Raw genomic sequence first — 18,793 nt, forward strand, 5'->3', positions numbered from 1 at the left:
GAGATTCTTGTGTATCCCCGTTCATTTCTCATTTTATGCACTTGCTTTTTAACGAAAGCAAGCTCAAATTCACTAGGAAATTGGTAAGATATGACTCAGCCATCCATCACACTTAATTTTTTAAAGGCCTTGGTCTTACCCTAAAAAATGAAATGAAAAAATCTTCCGTATTCTACTTATTCTCTTTTCACTCCCCAAATAACATAAATATGACTATGTTTATAAGTAGATTATCTGCTCCATTCTTCATATTTGGAAAATGATACTCTTTGTCTTGCTTATTAGATTGTCAAGTTCTATATTGTGTGGATCAGATTTTTTTTTTTTGTGACGGTGTCTCACTCTGTTGCCCAGGCTAAAGTGCAGTGGCACGATCTCAGCTCTCTGCAACCTCCGCCTCCCGGGTCCAAGCAATTCTCCTGCCTCAGCCTCCTGAGTAGCTGGGACTACAGGCACAGGACACCACGCCTGGCTAACTTTTGTATTTTTAGAAAAGACAGAGTTTCACCATGTTGGCCAGGCTGGTCTTGAACTCTTGACCTCAGGTGATCCACCTGCCTTGGCCTCCCAAAGTGCTGGGATTACAGGTGTGAGCCACTGTGTCCGGTCATGGATCAGATTTAAATTTGATTATGTACAATGTTTACTAAAGTTTGGTGCTTGATAAATAAGAAAAAAAACATGAGGTAGCTGCATTGACAGGAAATCTTTCCTGTGGAAGTGGTTACCTAGGCAGAGTATGTCTACCTCTATCAACTAGAATTCTTAAACGTCCTAGATAAATCCTCTACATGTCTTGTATTTAGTGCTATTAAACCAATATATCTTAATAACTTTAAAAACTTTTTTGTGTGTCTATGTTTTGAGCATTACATCTGAAATCTTACATAATAGTACCATTTCTAAGGCATTTTGCAACATTGTCCTAGTCCAGATGTCTGGTTCATTTTTCATAGTGTCTGACAGAGGAAAAACTTATAAACAACAGATCAGTAACTCTTAGACTTGGTGTGTGTGAGAATTATGGGGGTTGCTTGCTAAAAATGCATATCTTCTAAGTACTCCTTACTCCTACAGAATTATCAGAATTATAAGGGTGGAGCTTAAAACCTACATTTTAAGGTATCCGATTACTTCTTAGCTTGAGAATAGGTGTTTCTGGCTGACTGTAAAGGTTAAGCAGACACTCTCTCTAAAAATGGGTGAGAAATAAAGGTGATTATAAAACTCTGGGGAAGACTTGTAATGATTTCCTTTCAGATTTGCCAGGATTCATCATTTCAAATAATAGCTGAAGAAAGCAGGGACTCTGTATCTCTGTGAGTTAATAGCGTATTTCCTAACTTATGTGCATCTATAGGTACCAATCTCATGATTGTGCCATCATTTTTGCCTCTCTTTCTCACTAGTCCGTGTCTCTGGGACAATGACTAAACCTTCATCTTCAGATCCTTAGTTCCTTGCAAAGTACCTATTTGTTATTTAACAAATCAATGAATATATTAACTTACTCATTTACTCTAGAATTATGTATTGAGCTCCTACCAAAGAATCAGGCACTGTTCTGGGTACTGCAGATATAGTGGTGAATAACACAACTAACTGAGCAAGCAAAATCCTCATCTCCAGGGCTATTTCTTCAGAATAAAATGCAATCATAGTATTGTCTTTCTGTGTCTCTGAGGATTTGGAGGATTACTAAGCTGACATTTAGGGAATGACTCAAGATTTTTTTAAGAAAGGAAAAATAAAAAGACAACACAAAGATGATTGCTCTACAAGCCTGAGATAAAAGATCAAATTTTATATGATTGCATTGTTCTTTCAGTCTTTGTAAAAATAAGTTTGCCTAAGAAGAGAACAATTTAGGATATCTCTGCTGCCAGTAAATGAACTTGGACTATATCAAGCTGATGAAGCATTATGCCAACAATGCACTGATGATAACTGATTTGATACTTCATTTTCTGCTGGCAGAGTTTACTCTTAAGGCATATAATAAGTCCTACCTGACCTCTTGCTCTTCACTGGTCAGACCCAATCCAAATGTCTGATGGATGTCAGAGCAGGAATTGCTGTCTTCTAGCAACCTAGGATGTAGTCAGGATAGGAACCACACTTCAGTTCATAGCACTCAACAAATCAGTGTTTTTCCCCTATATCCTGACTTAGGGGTGACAAAACATTGTACTTACCCAACTTTCTGAAACCGCTTCTCCAGGTTGTTCCAAACATACCTGATTTTCTGCACGTGGATGCATCGCAGCTATGATTACAAATGTGATAGAACAGGTGTCATTCACAACATAAAGCTCATTGGGAGAGGGGAATGATGTTCAATGCAGGATGCAGATCCCCTTGTGGGTCTCACTTTCTTTCTTTCTTCCTTTCTTTTTTTATTTTTATTTTTATTTTTTGAGACAGGGTCTCACTCTGTCACCCAGGTTGGAGTACAGTGGCGTGATGACCACTCACTGTAGCCTTGACCTCCCAGGCTCAATCAATCCTCCTGCCTCAACCTCCTGAGTAGCTGGGACTACAGGCAAGCACCACCACACTCAGCTAATTTTTTATTTTTATTTTTTAATAGAGATAAGGTTTTGCCATGTTTCCCAGGCTGGTCTCAAACTCCTGGGCTCAAGGGATCCGCCCACATTGGCCTCCCAAAAGTGCTGGGATTACAGACATGAACCACCATGCCCAGCCAGTCTCACTTTCTTTGATACATAGCTGTCATTCCCATTCCAAAAGTGTGATATTCGGAACTTTCATTTAATGAACAGTTATTTTATGCTTTCTCTGCAAACATGCATAACACCATACTCTTCAAGTAACTTACTTTTAATTCTGGCTTTATCAAGGCTTGGTTTATGACAGACTGGCAGTCAGCCACCAGGGATTCTTCCCACTTCTTGCTTACAGGAAACTTCAGTGTGGATAAGTAGAGGCAGAATACCTTCTTCCTCATATATATTTGAAATTCGTCCTGGAAAAGACAATCCAGTTCATGAAATTCTCAAGTGTTATTCAATAAGGTGCTCAATCAATCAAATACCTACCAAGTGCTAAACAAGTGCTTTTCAAAGTTTGGTACAAAACTTTGACCCAAACAAGCGCATCAGCTTTATCTCAGAACTTACTAGAAATGCAAATTCTCAGCCCCACTTCAGACCTACTGAATTAAAAACTCTGGGTGGGGCCAGCGTCCTTGTTTCAATGAGCCCTCCAGATGATTCTGATATGCACTAAAATTTGATAAGCACTGTGCTAGAAAATAAAAAGACAGATAATACTTTTCAGGAAAGCTTTCCATCCAGAAAATAGTTTCTAGCTATATTAAAGTGACATCTAGGTGTTTAAAATGTGTAATATCCTCCAAAATACGTATTTTTGAAAAACTGAATGACCATTCCCATGTTATGGGTCTCTGAAAGCTGTAACACTGACAGCCACTGCTCATGTAATGGCTAAGAGCACTCCCTGTTAGCCTGATGTGGTCGAAATTTCCCCAAGCTGAAGCAGAGGAAATGCTCTTCCTTCCTGGGTCAAAATGAGAGATAGCAAATGGATTGCAGAGATAATTTTGCCATCTCCTGTTTTGATCTATGGAAACTCTTTAAATAGAGGAAATCTACCTTCTGAAATATAATACCAGCCACTGAGTTGTGCCACGGAGGCAATACAGAAGACACGATCATGGCATTCGAAATAGAAAACAGCAGGACACGCACCGTTGTCCTCAGCAAAACGGTGTCTGCTTCTTGCAAGGGGCATGGGATGCAGTTGGCCCACACTCTCCACTGGGGTCTCCAGTAGAACACCAGCAGAAGGCCCCCACAGGTCAGCACGGATGCAACAAGGCAGAGGGCTTTCCGTACATTGTGGTCCCGGTAACCAAACACCTCCTGGAGAATAAATTTAAAAGATCACTCTATTTTTCTTTTTTTCACATAAACATATTATTTTCTTTCAATAAACCAAACTTTAGATGAAGGAATGTTGGTTGGGAGAGAAATCTGGTTATAGGTGGTTAAATCAAGTTGACTGCTTGCAGCTGTCCGCTGATCAAATCAAAAAAGGACTTATTTTACTACCTTGGTATATGGAACTAAAACATTAAACAGAAAGAGTATGGAAAGGGAAGATTTATTTGCTTCTATATATTCATAGGAGTCACCTCAGATTTTTATAAAATACTTCATGTTTTGAGGCAGATTTATTTTCTTTAGGCACTAGGTATTTTAAACATTGTTAATACGAATTTATTGTAGGAAGATGATAAAATTATGACAGATGTGATCTATACTCATACATCTAGCTTTATCCATTCAGCTTTGTCTTATAATAACATGATTGAGGATGATTGAAAGTATGAATAAATGTACTATTTTCTAAAACAGTATGATGATATAAATTAAGGAATTACTTGTGTACATGAAAGACTTTCAAAAAGCAGCTTATCTTTATTTACCCTGATAATAGTATGCTAAAATATTTGGACTTTTACTAGTAGGTTAGTCAATATTTGTCATAAACTGAATAAAGATTTGAGATTTGATTCTAGAAGGAAAAATTGCCAAACAATAGATTTGCTTATTCAAGGCCAATTTCTAGTTCCCAACTTCTACAGTGACGTTTCATAGCATTGTTTTTTAAATTTGAAAAACTAAATTTTCAGTGCATTTTGAAGCCCCTGAGGGAGGCTGATTATGAATATCTCTACTATACTATTATTTTAGGTTCTGCTGTTGTTTTTGTGCTTTTTAAAAATATGACTGAACTCTGAATTTTCAGGTCCAGATCACAGGACTATAATGTCAAGAAACTTAGTTTTTACTAAGTGTCTAGAGCACTTTTGATGAGGGAATATCCTGCATTTTATGCCAGTTTAGATCATGCTATAAAACATCTCTTGGCTTAAGATTTTTTCCACTGACCCTCAGCACTATCATCCACCTGAGAAAAAAGTTCATTAAGTTCAGTGAGGCAGCCACTCTATTTTGAGATTATTCAAATAAAGTTTAAGTTAGAAATATGCATTCACCCTGCTTTTAAACATATTTTCTATTGGTTCTCCTCTTTTTCTGTTCCCTCTGATTCTATAAACCTGCTTTAGTTTTATTTGTGAATTATAGTTTTATTAGGACCAAATAAAATGTATATGCCACTTTACATATTATGTCATAAATATACATTCTTTTACCAAGAGTTATTTACAGGGGCTTACTGCCAAAGTCAAAGTGTGTGCAAAAAAGAAGCAGGACACTTTGGAATTTTAGTCTAGCTTGTAGATGAAATGAGCTCATTCATAAATAACTTTCTCTTTTTCTGTTTATTTGTATACAGTAATGGCAATGAAAATCATAATTCTGGTACCGCTTCAGTTCTCTTCTATACAACGTTTTTAAACTAAAAAACAAACTCACAATGCTAGCAAGACTGCAATGAAAGCACTACAGCTATATAGTGCTAATAGCCTTGTGAACTGGAATAATTTTTTAGGAAAAGTAAGGTGGCAAATTGTATCAAGAATTGTAAAGATATGTCTACTCTTTGAATCAGTAATTCTTCATTTGAAAATATGCCCTAGTGAACTCCCATTCACAATTGCTTCAAAGAGAATAAAATACCTAGGAATCCAACTTACAAGGGATGTGAAGGACCTCTTCAAGGAGAACTACAAACCACTGCTCAATGAAATAAAAGAGGATACAAACAAATGCAAGAACATTCCATGCTCATGGGTAGGAAGAATCAATATCGTGAAAATGGCCATACTGCCCAAGGTAATTTATAGATTCAATGCCATCCCCATCAAGCTACCAGTGAAATAATATCTAAATGAGAAAGTTTTGCATATACAATGTTCAGTGCAGCATTATCTGTAATAGCAAAATCACTGGGAAAACCAAATGATAGCTAACGGTTCAGTAAGTTGTGAAACATCAAAACAATGGACTACGGTAGAGCCCTTAAAAACAAAATATATGATGCTAATGTAGAAACCTGGAGCATACCGTGACATAATTTTAAATGGAGAAAAGAACAAAGAACAAGTAGAATAAATGGAAAACAAGTAGCAACATTATGAAATTTAACCCAACTATATTAGTAATTACATTAAATGCATATGGCCTTAATGCTATGATTAAAAGCAAAGATTATTAGACTAGATAATAAAAGATCTATTGTATGCTATTTACAAGAGACACACTTTAAACATAAAGAAGTGGATAGGTTAAAAAGGAAAAGAAGGGGAAAATATACCGTGCAAAAAGTAGAAGAAAGCTGATATCACTGTATTACTATCTCACAAATTATATTTCTTTAAGGATAGTTAAGGAAAAAATACTATGAGAGAAAAGGAAGGATGTTTCATAAGCTAAAAGATCAATTCAACAGGAGGACATAACAATCCCAAATTTTTGCACATCTAAAAAACATAGTTTTAAAAATTATAAAGAAAAATTGATAGAATTTAAGTCTACTCTCATCATTGGAGATTTTAGCCCCCCCAATCTCAATAACCAACAGAATAAGCAGACAAAACATTCAGTATGAATACAGGAAGTCTGAACAACTCCACTAGCTACATTGATCTAATTGACAAATACAGAAAATTACAGCCAACAACTGCAGAATTCAAATATTTTTCAAGTACACATAAAATACTTACCTAAATTGAGCACATTCTCAGACATAAAGTATGATGACATTATAATTAAACTAGAAATTAAAAACAGAATAACTTAAAAATTCCCAAATATTTGGAAAGTAAACAACATATTTTGAAATAACACATGTAAGTCAAATAAAAAATTACAATAAATATTAGGAAATCATTCAAACTGAATGAAAATGAAAATTGAGAAATAAAAATTCATGGAATGCAATTAAGACAATCCTTACATAGAAATTTACAGCTTTAGATGCTATCTTAGTAAAGAAAAAAAGTTTGAAATCAATAAACTAAGCTTCCAACTCAAGAAGTTATAGGGAAAAAAAAGCAAATTAAACCCCCAAAAAGTAAGGAAAAAATTATAAAGATGAGTGCAGAAACAAGACAGAAAGTAGAAATACAACAAAGAAAAACAGCAAACCCAAATTGGTACCCTGAAAAGATTAATAACATTGATAAACTCATCAATAAATATGAATATTTTATATTTATTACAGAAAATTAATGTGCAATTTAAAAGCTCCCTGCAAAGAAATCGTCAAGCCCAGAGAACTTGTGATTCCTTTGAAATATTTAAGATCGAAATGACACTATTCTTTTGCAAACCTCTTTATAAACAGAAGAGATGAAAATTCTCCCAATTTGTTTTCTGAAGCCAGCATACTCAGACACCAAACTCTGATAAATATGTTGCAAGCAAGGAAAATTGCAGGCTAAGCCCTGTCATGAACATAGATAAAATAATTCTGAAATAGATTATCTAACTAAATCAGTGATATATTAAAAGTTTAGTACATCACTACCAAATAATGTTTGTCCTAGAAATGCAAGGATTTAAAAATCAGTCAATGTACTTTGCCATTCCATGCACTTTGATATTCAGAAGGAAAGTCAGAAGGCCATCTCAATAGACAGAGAAAAAGACTTGTACAATTCTACACCAATACATGATTTCAAAAATTCTCAACAACTTAAAAATAGATGAGAACATCTTTAAGCAACATCATGTGTAATGACGAAATAGTGAATATTTTCCCACTTAAGTTACAACCAAAATGAGATTGTCAACGATCACTACTAATATTTATCACTATAGTACTAGAAGTCTTAACTAGTGCAATGCAAGAAATAGAGAAAGAAAGAGAGAAAGAAAGAGGGAAGGGAAGGGGAGGGGAGGGGAAGGGGAGGGGAGGGGGAAGGGAAGGGAGGGGAGGGGAATAACAATTGAAAACAAGAACTAAACTCTATGTGTAGATAACGTGGAAAAATATCCAAAAGAATATACGAAGTATAAGAGTTAATAAGTGAATTTATTCAGATTGCTGGATACCAGGTCAATATAGGAAAACCAATTGTGTTTGTATATATTAGTAACAAACAATTTGAAAATTAATTAAATACCATTTATAATACCTTCAAAGAAAGAAATCAATTACCTTGTAATAATTCTAACAAAGTTGTACAGGACATCTAAACTGAAAAGTGCATATCATCGCCAAGAGAAAGTAAAGACCTAAATAAATGAAGAGCTGTATTAAGTTTGGGGATTAGCCATTAGTAATCCAATTTAAAATCTCTTCAGACTTTTGTGTGTGTGTGTGTGTGGTAATTGACAACTTGGTTCTAAAATTGGAATGGAAATGCAAGGGATGTAGGATAGTCAAGACGATTTTTGAAACGAATAAATGTGGAAGAATTATGCCACCAGAAGTGAAGGCTTACCACAAAGCCACGGTAATTAAGAAAATGAGCTATACACACAAGTATAAACAAAAAGAGCAAAAAACAAAGTCCAAAAAGAGACTCAAACATATGATTTCTTCACTTCCAAGCAAGGAGCCACTGCAATCTGTGTGGGAAAGGGTGATTTGCTCAACTCATAGTGCCAGAGCAACACGAATAGTGCTGGAAAATAAATGAGTACAACCCCCCGCACCGCCCCACCCCACTGATTTATACCATATGCAAAAATTCATTTGAGATGGCACAAATATGTAAATGTGACAATTGAAACAATAAATCATCTGAAAGAAACCATAGGATGAATTATTCTATGAACCTCAAGTAAGCAAATGTTTCTTAAACAGAAAATAAAAAGAAAGACAAAACAAATATATTTGACTTTGTTAAAATTAAAAGCTTCTGGCTGAGCACAGTGGCTCACACCTGTAATCCCAGTGCTTTGGAAAGCTGAGGCTGGAGGATTGCTTGAGGCAAGGAGTTCAAGACCGGCCTGAGCAACATAGAAAGACGCTGTCTCTACAATTTTTTTTTTTAATTAGCCAGCAATGGTGGTGCACACCTGTTGTCCCAGTTCCTCAGAAGGCAGAGGTGGGAGGATTGCTTGAGCCCAGGAGTTCAGGGCTTTAGTAAGCCATAATTGCACCACTTCCACTCGGGCAACAGTGAGACCCTGTCTCTACATCTCTAAGTTTTTAAAAAATGTATAGAAATGAATTTTAAAATAAAATTAAAAGGTTCAGTTGATTAAAAGGTCTCTGAAGAGGCCAAGCATGGTGGCTCACGCTGTAATCCCAGCACTTTGGGAGGCCAAGATGGGAGGATCGTTAGATCTCAGGAGTTCAAGACAATTTGAGATAAGATTTGGGTGGGGACACAGCCAAATTATGTCACACAGTATATGTTTTTATTTTGACCAACTAATCGAGAGGAAAATTAGATTGTATAAATGATTACTCTTCTGATGTAGTCAGAGTCACTCAGATTTTTTCTGAATATTTACACACCCCAGTAAAATCCGCTGAGAAATGCAGGGTAGAGGAGAGAGCCAGGAGCAATGTTTGTACCATAAAAGGAAAGTAAACAGTATCCAGAGGTGGTGTTAGTGTAAAGATACTGGAAATAGGATGAAAGTGTCTGAATCTTAAACCCATTATACATGGTTCCTTGCAGTAAAGTGAGTTTTGCCACCTATTACCTGTGAGCTCAGGATTTAACTTCTCTAAGTCTCAGTTTCCATCTCTCTACTTAGAGGAATATTAATAGCATACACCTGGAAAAACAGTGCAGCTTAAAGAGAGGTGTAAGGTGTTGAGAGAAAAAAGCAGCTCATCAATGACAACAGGTGATTTTATAACAGGTTCAGTCACAGGGGGAAAGAGGTGACTATTTCAGCTTTTAGTTGCGATAGACTGGATCAAGACCGGTAATAGAAACAGCCTGTGTTCCATGAGGCCAGTAACCCAGATCTGCCACCTATAAGTTGAGTTGAATAGCACAGAAATTGTGCCCATCTTCACACAGGCTTGATTTGTATTCTGTCTAAGCAGTGGTGTTCCTTTACATTTTTGTTTCCTATAGAATTCTGAAAGAGGTACCACAGCCCTAACAGTCTTTTTCTAGGCCCAGAATACAAAGGAAGCAGTCTGGATTAGGAATAACAGTGAAATATGCATGTGCTTTTTCACAGAGGTTATTGCCATAAATCGCAACTTAGAGCCAGGCTTCCCTTCCAGGTCTGACACCAGAACCTCTTTTTTTTATACCCCACCCCGTTGCCTTCTAGAAGCTCTCACTTCTGTCCTTTGCTCCACTATTTACCAGCTGTGATTTAAACTTGCTGAACTTCAGATTTTTCATGTGAAAAATGTGGCTGGTTGTAAAATGCATCAGAAGTAGTTTGGTGTAGCAGTTAAAAGCTGAGGATATGGCATGGGAAAACCAAGTTCAAATCATACCTCTACTATGTAACCATATATAAGACTTTGGCAACCCACTTTACTTCTGATGCTTGAATTTCCTCCTCCACAGATGAGAATAATAACAGTCACTATTGTCTAGGGTTATTGTTAGAAACTAATAAGATATGACGTCTTGAATCCCTTTTACTTTTATCTATATTTGACAATAAAAACTAATTGACTCTATTTGATAATAAGATCCTTCTGAGTACTTACTTAGGTGTTATTTAATTCTCACCACAACCCTATGAAATAGGCATTATTATTTACTAAGTATTAACATTTATAAATTATTTGTAGAACAAAAACAGTCTTGGAAATGTATGTTCAAAATAAATACTAAATCATTCAGTCTGGAGTAAGAAAAACTTCACTATCTAGCAGTGTGATTCGAAACCCAATACAAAAGAGATGAACATATCCCACTCTTGGCTACAGGTATTCCCATAATTTCAGCTGGCACTACTATAACAAGAGTGCTAACATATAGTCCTCCTGCAAGTGAAGCGCAACTAAGGACCTTTGGTGAGGCTAACAGCAGAGAGGAGTGAGTGTGGGTCAAAAGATAATGAGATGCCTGGCCCCATTAGCAAGAACAATTTCTGAAAAGAGAATTTGCTCTAGATCAAGGGCATGGGACAACATGGCAAGTTCAGTTAAAAGTCATTTGTAAAATAAGAGCATTGTTAACCAGGGAGGGAGTCTCAGAGATTATTTGGTTCAAATTTCTCTCTAGGAAAAAACAGCTATACAGCGTTCTTTGCAGATGAGCATCTATCGTCTGCTTAAGAGGGGCTTTTCGTTGCCTTACAGGGCTGCATACTGTCTTGTTGGACAGCTGTGATGGTGTATTAGTTTTCTGTTGCTGCATAGCAAACTCAGTGTCTTAATACAACACAGATTTATTGTCTCAGTTTTTATGGGTTGGGTATTCAGTTAGCTGGGTCCTATGCTGAGCGTCTTACAAGACTAAAATCAAGGTGTCACCTGAGCTGTGCTCCTTCTGGAGCTAAGAGACCTCTTCACACTCATATGGTTGTTGGCAGAATTCGGTTCCTTGCAGCCTTAAGATGGGGGCCCCCATTCTCTTGCTGGTAGTCAGCTGGAAGCGACTCTCAGTCTTAGCAACCACTCCTTACCATACGGCATCTTCCATCTTCAAAAATGCAACATAGAACCTCCCTTGCATCAGACCTCTCTCGTGCTTTAACTATCTCTGACTTCAGGAAAGGCCCAGTCTCTTTTAATGATTCACCTGATTAGGTCAGGTGTACCCAGTCTCCGTTTTTACTAACTCCATTGAGTTCATGTGGATTATAACTGTAAAGTCCCTTTTTCCATAGAACATAATATAATAATAGGAGTCCTAGCTTCTCATATTTACAGGTTCTGCCCACATTCAGCTAGAGGGGATTATACAAAAGGAACAGTGATCACAGGGGTGTCATGTTAAGTTTCTGCCACCACAGATGATTAGGAAGTTCTGGCAGGTGCGGTGGCTCACACCTGTAATCAGCACTTCGGGAGGCTGAGGCGGGCAGATCATGAGGTCAAGGGATTCAGACCAGCCTGGACAACATGGTGAAACCCTGTCTCTACTAGAAATACAAAAATCAGCTGGGTGTGGTGGTGTGCTCCTGTAGTCCCAACTACTCAGTAGACTGAGGCAGGAAAATCGCTTGAACCTGGGAGGGAGATGTTGCAGTGAGCCGAGATCATGCCATTTCACTCCAGCCTGGGCAAGACTCCATCTCAAAAAAAAAAAAAAAAAAAAGGGAAGTTCTGCCGTAAGGAAAATAGATATGACTGGAGTCTACCAACCCCTATTTTTGTTCTCCACAGCAGCCTCTCAACTCTTGGAAGACAAACATTATGACTGTTCTTTGGGAAACTGTTTCTAATTTCTTTTAAACAGTTCTTATGATATGCACATATTCCTCCAAATACATTGTATTTCTTGAAATTTCTAAGTATGAGTTTTAGAATTAAATATAACTTCCTAGATTTTTCCTAAAAAAATACAGATTATGGCAGAACTTTTATTTATTTCTTCTATTCTGCAGAACAGGCTTCTACTAAGGCATTCCAGGGCTAATTTTTTATAGCTACATCACACTGGCAAATAAAATTCAGCACATCAAATAAAGCACTTCAATTACTTTTTCATGTACAACTACCAAACCCAAGTCACTGATACCCTCACCTTGTTTTTTGAAAATAACTTAAAACAAAAACTCAATAATGAGGTCTGTTACATTGCATCTTGCCAATTTCTCACTACAATCCAGCCTAGAGAAATTTTTGAATCTTGATTCTGTCACCTATATTGTTGTTCTTCCCTTATAGCTAGGTGTCAGTTGAAGATTGGTAAGCTTACCTTTACCTCATTCAACCTGATAATATACATGTTGACCGAAAACAGGAGAGAGCCAACAGGGCTGGCTTTCAGTTTCAATTTTTACTTTTCAGTTTTAATCCTTTGAGTGGTTTTTTTGGGGGGAAGTTCTTTATTGGAGGACGACCTTGTGTATGTAAGATACATTACATTGTATATGTAAAATAATCTATGTTTAAAATTCCTGATTTTTCTTTTTCTTCTTTTTTTGAGATAGAATCTCACTCCATTGCCCAGGCTGGAGTGCATTGGCGTGATCTCGGGTCACTGCAACCTCTGCCTCCCAGGTTCAAGCGATTCTCCTGCCTTAGCCTCCCAAGTAGCTGGGATTACAGGCACCTGCCACCATGCCCAGCTAATTTATTTTTATTTTTTTATTTTTAGTAGAGATGGGATTTCGTCATGTTGGCCAGCCTGGTCTCAAACTCCTGACCTCAGGTGATCCACCTGCCTCGGCCTCTCAAAGTGCTGGGATTACAGGCGTGAGGCACCGCGCCTAGGCAATTCTTGATTTTTTTTTAACAACTCATCACGTATTACTTGTTTTCTCAATGATAGCCTCAAACAATGATCATTCTTTACATTTTAACCAGAAGAAAGGGAAATATCCTCAACACCAATCTCACTTAATATATGTATCCCTGCATTTTCTAATTATTTTTGCACTTTGTAACTCTTGATCCCTTGTACATAAATGAACCACTTATTTTTCATAGCACTTATTTTCCATATCTCGCTTGTGGCCCTCACAAAACTTGTGAGTCAGGAGAGCTAGTGGTATTGTTCTTAGGTAAAAAGTCAAGGCCAAAGAGGTGTCCACAACCACATGGTTAGCAGCAGAGCCTTGACTAAAGCCCAGGTTTGCTCTCTCAGAGTCCAGGGCTCCTCCACTGTTCAGCAGAAGAAAATTACTTCGAAGCAGAAGAAAATTACTTCGAAGCAAAATGCACCTTTGTCAGTTCTGTTTTGTCCACACCAAGCAGCCATTTTGCCCTCTGGGGCTGCTCTGATGTGTAATTTTGACATTTTGTTGGTGGGTGTCTGTGCAGAAGGGGAACACAGATGGAATTGCTGGGCTCTGCAACTGATATGAATGAAGCAGCACTTGTGGCTCCAGTGGGGTCAGAATCAAAGTCATCTTCAGAAAGCAAATGCAGCCTGTGGTCACAGGAGCTGCTGAAACAGAGGCTGATATGCACACAGTGTGCCTCCAGACAAACCAGGCTGAGAAGAGCCATCATGATTATTTTTCCTCCCAGCAGGGTATAATGATAAAATAATACCTATCAGTCATTGAGAACATTCCAGGCTTCCTATGGAGGTTCCATGAAACAGTGGTCAGGAGATAGTCTGTGCATGTATTTGCACACACACACACACACACACACACACACACACACAGAGAGAGAGGAAAGATTCCATGGGTGCATAAGTGTGGGAAATATGGTGCACTGTGGCTGGGTGAGGTGGCTCATGCCTATAATCCCAGCACTTTAGGAAGTCGAGGCAGGAACATCACTTGAGCCCAGGAGTTTGAGACCAGCCTGGAAAACGTACGGAGACCTCGTCTCTACTGAAATTTTAAAAAATTAGCCTGTTGTTGTAGCACATGCATGTGGTCCCAGCTATATGGGAGGCTGAGGCAGGAGGATTGCTTGTGCCTGGGAGATGGAGGCTGCAGTGAGCTATGATCACACCACTGCACTCCAGCCTGTGTGGCAGAGTAAGACCGTGATACACACACACACACACATACACAGTGCTATATAGTGCACTGTAATGGCCCCTTAAGAGATCACGAAAAACCATAATATTGATATGGTTTGAATGTGTCCTCCAAGGTTCTTGTGCTGGGAGGTGGGGTGAATAAGAGGTGATTAGATGACAAGGCTCTGCCCTTGTGAATGTTGTTTTCACCCTAGTGGGTTAGTTATTGCCAAGTGGGATCATTATAAAAGCAAGTTGGGCCCCCTCTTCCTCTCCTGCTCTCTCGTGCTCTCTTGCCCTTTTACCTTCCACCATGGGATGACGCAGCAAGAAGGCCCTCACCAGGTGTGGTCCTTTGACCTTGAACTTCCCAGCCTCCAGAACCATAATAAATAAATTTATTTTCTTTATGACTCGCCCAGTCTGTGGTCTTCTGTTACAGCAGCACAAAGCAGACCAAGACAAATATACTCAAGATTTGAGAAGCCCTGCTGTTACCTGCGTACCCGTTTCACACAGTATTTCTCAAACCTAATGGGGAAGGAGAACAGGGAAACTTCTTATATAATACCTACTGCAGAAGATATGTTTAGAAAAGCTGTATTACCTCATTTAATCCTCACCACAATCCCAAATGGTAGGTATTAGAGAGGTCAAATAACTTGCCTAACAGAACTAGAATTCAACCCAGGTCAGCCTGAAGCCAAATCCCATTCCATTAAGTGTGGAGCTATATAACCTGGAGGCTTCAGATCTATTTAGGGTCTTGTGTTTTGAAGGTTCCTGTGGGCTCTTAGTGAAGCTATGGGTCCTGAGACCTCTAGAGAAGACAAGAAAAGCTGACTGCAAATGGAGAGGCTGAGGGCAACACCTGGGCAGCGCAGAGTTTTAGGAAAAAGGCAGGTGAAGAAAAGGAACCTATTAGAGCTAGAGAGTAATGAGGAGGGTGGGAAGTGGATGGAAGTAGGTTGGAAAAAACAATAAAGACCTGTACAGTGAGAATATTGATTGCAGGGCTGTTGTAAAGTTTTGGGTAAAATGAAAACCTGTGTGTCAAGCACCTAGCACCACACCATGCCGGGGACAGTAAGCACTAGCAGGATGAGAACAGGAGATGAGAATGATAACAGGGATCAACTCTAGAGGCCAGTGCAAGGCTTTATCTCCATGCTGAGCTCAGCAGAATCGCGCAAGACTGAGCTTGCATAATCTCACAGCATCGCCCCTCCGTCCACTTAGGCTCTTCATGGGTGTTTGATTGAAGGAGTTCATTATTTGCCTCGACTGTCTCTAATTTTTACCACAGTGACTCTCACGATCACAACTGATTGTTCACTTGAAATAATGAATGCAAGTAAAAGTTAGACTGGGCCACAGGGAATCTTCAGGGAAGGAAGAGCAAGTGGGGCGAGGCTGTCAACATCACAGAGTGACAGCCCCCAAGGCTGGGACTAAACCGTGCCCAGGTTTACTTTGACCTACTGATTGTTTTCAAAAGATGAATTTGTTTTCAAAATTTATCATCAGGCTACATCACATAAAAAGTCAGATTTCTGGCTTCCCTTGATTTATTTATTTTTTGCCTTTTAGCTTTAAAAACATCTGTTTCTAGAATCTGGGAAGTCCAAGATGAAGGTGCTGGCAGATCCAGTGTCTGATGAGGGCCCTCCTTCTGGTGCATAGATGGCCATCTTTTCTCTGTGCCTTCACATGGTAGAAGGGACAAGGGAGATATCTAGGGTCTCTTTTATTTATAATAAAAACGGGCTTTTGCTATGTTAACCAGGCTGTTCTTGAACTTCTGGCCTCAAGAGATCTTCCCACCTTAGCCTCCCAAAGTGCTGGGATTACAGGCATGAGCCACCATGCCTGGTCAGGGGTCTCTTTTCTTTTTTTAATTTCCAACTTTTATTTTAAGTTCAGGGGTACATGTGCAGGATGTGCAGGTTTGTTACATAGGTAAAAGTGTGCCATAGTGGTTTGCTGCACAGATTGACCCATCACCTAGGTGTTAAGCCCAGCATCCATTAGCTATTCTTCCTGATGCTCTCCCTTCTCCCACCTCCCACCTTCTGATAGGCCCCAGTATGTGTTGTTCCCCATCTGGCTTCCTTCTAAAAGGCCAGCAATTGCAAGATCAGGACAGCAATTGCCTGGAGCTAAGTCACAGCTTCCACAGTTCGGTCACCCCAGCTCCCTCAGGCCTACCGGAGTCCATGGATTACCTGATCAACCAGAGTAGGATTTGCATCTGTGCTCTACGTCCCGGAATTCTGAAAAAGAAATCTACAGCCATTTACCCTTCCCCAGAATGAGTTAAGCTTACTTGGATTCCTAATAGACGTTTCTGGTGAGTGTCTGTAAAAGTGTTTGATCACCTGCAAAAATGAAGAAAACTGGGGCACCTGGCTCGTTATTTAATCCTATGATACCAATGTCCTTTTTGTGAGTGAGAGAATTAAAGTATCAGGCTATAAACTTTACAAATACAGCAACTAGTTAGAGAAGAATAAAGAGCGGTGTAATTTTTCCTGCACTCTTATCTACATGTTGAAAACATCAGAGCTAACAGAATTGTTCAGCAGTGAACACAGGTGAATAGATTTTCATTCTTTAAAAGGCTTAATTCTGAAGATTTTAAAGTGCTGTGCTATTGTCAAGCTTAGCGTGCTACAATAATGCAAGCCACAAATGTGAGCTGCCTTCGTAATATTAACTTTCCTAGCAGCCACATTAAAGATGTAAAGAGAAGCAGGTGAAAATTTTAGTTAACCTATCTAAAATATTGTCATTTCAATGTGTAAACAATATAAAAATTATTAATAAGATGTTTTACTTTTTTTTACTAAATTCTCCAAAATCTGGTGCGTATTTTACACATAAAGCATATTTTGTGTGGACTAGCTACTTTTCTAGTGCTCAGAAACTACGCGTGGCCCATGGCTGCCTTATTGAACAACACAGAGGTAGATGAAATCATATGTTTTCCTTAGATTAGCAAACAAGGATAGGTGGAGGGAGAGCTGGTATGGATTTGCCCCAGATATCACAGGGAACCAGGAGGCCAACCAGGAAACTGACATCATTCTAATCTACAAACCATGTTCTCCAAGTTCTTTGGCGCCCCCAAATGTGCCCTCACTCTGACCCTTCCCCCGTCTGTCTCTGTCTCCTTTCTTCGTTGTCTAACTGGAGCCACTGTTGTACGGTGAACAGCACAGGATGTGGAGAAGGAGTGGGCTGGATTCCCAGCCTGTCCCTTGCAGGCTAATGACCTTGGGCAAGTTATTTAACCTCCCTGGTCTCAGATTTCTTTTCAATAAAATAGGATTAGTTCTTTCATCACTGAGTTCTGAGGATTATATAAAATCATAAATGTAAACACCTCAGCACCAAATAAACACTATAGTTTTCAACTTTCTAATTATTATTTTTAAATGTGTGTGTGTGTGTGTGTGTGTGTGTGTGTGTGTGTTTGATGAAAACAGCAGTGGGGAAAAAATCGGAGACATGAGAAATGTTTAAAATATGTGTTAAAAATCCCAGGCTACATTCTACTCCTTCTTTAGTAGCTGATGCTTAAAACTTCTCTCTGCGCTTATAAAAAGCATGACTTCAGCCCAGAGCCCCCTAAGCCTAGGTTATGCATACATATCCAAAGCGTGAGAATAAAAAAGGAGTTATTGTTTTCACTAGAGTTTGTTCAATCACATAGCAATCCAGATAATAAGGGGGAGACACCCCATTGAGCACCATGCGGGGCTCTGCGAATACTGTAAATGTCCGAGGAAACATCACAGGTTCATTGCATATGAAGATGGAAAGAATTCTATCATCCAGAGGTCACAAGTTTCTCAGCCCCTGCAGGTTTCCCCACAATAAAATGGTGCTTTGCAGCCCTTAAGGAACCTTACCAGATTGAAACCTTTCAAGGTCCTAAAGCCTGAAACATAAATGCTACACTCTATTCTTCTAATTTAGCTGTAGCCCCTACTCACAGCCTAGGGCACTTTGAGAAGACTAATAAAATAAAGGGAAGACTCACCAGTTCATCCTCCTCTCCCTGGTTGAGCAAAGCCCGATGGTCCTTCTTACTGTTCTCCTCCATCTAAACTCAACAGGTGAGGATCTTTTCTGGCTAACTCCTTGGAGAAATGTCAAAATCCCTTGGGCTTCTGTGAACTTGGAATCGTCACGACTTGTGATTGCTCTTCTCAGGCGCTTTTAAAATCTCTTAGTACATACCTTGCCTATTAGACTAAGAAAGGAAAGAGAAAATCTTCTCAGGAACAGGATTGGTCTGTTAATCTG

The 18,793-nt window shown here is 38.8% G+C and overlaps 1 protein-coding gene across 1 annotated transcript in view; it reads right to left on the reverse strand.

Annotated features, from left to right (window-relative positions):
• Nucleotides 1-18,590, reverse strand: part of ATP13A5 (ATPase 13A5) — a 103,872-nt gene extending 85,282 nt beyond the window's left edge. The window contains exons 1-5 of the mRNA XM_054482593.2: nt 18,528-18,590; nt 3,732-3,905; nt 2,840-2,986; nt 2,196-2,266; nt 2,010-2,090 (exon numbers count right to left, since the gene is read on the reverse strand). Coding sequence (XP_054338568.1) covers nt 2,010-2,090; nt 2,196-2,266; nt 2,840-2,986; nt 3,732-3,905; nt 18,528-18,590 — 536 coding nt within the window. The remainder of the gene's footprint in view (nt 1-2,009; nt 2,091-2,195; nt 2,267-2,839; nt 2,987-3,731; nt 3,906-18,527) is intronic.
• Between the last annotated feature and the right edge of the window lie 203 nt (nt 18,591-18,793).

This window comes from Pongo pygmaeus, chromosome 2 (genome assembly GCF_028885625.2).
Source record: "Pongo pygmaeus isolate AG05252 chromosome 2, NHGRI_mPonPyg2-v2.0_pri, whole genome shotgun sequence".
NCBI classification, from domain to species: Eukaryota; Metazoa; Chordata; class Mammalia; order Primates; family Hominidae; genus Pongo; species Pongo pygmaeus.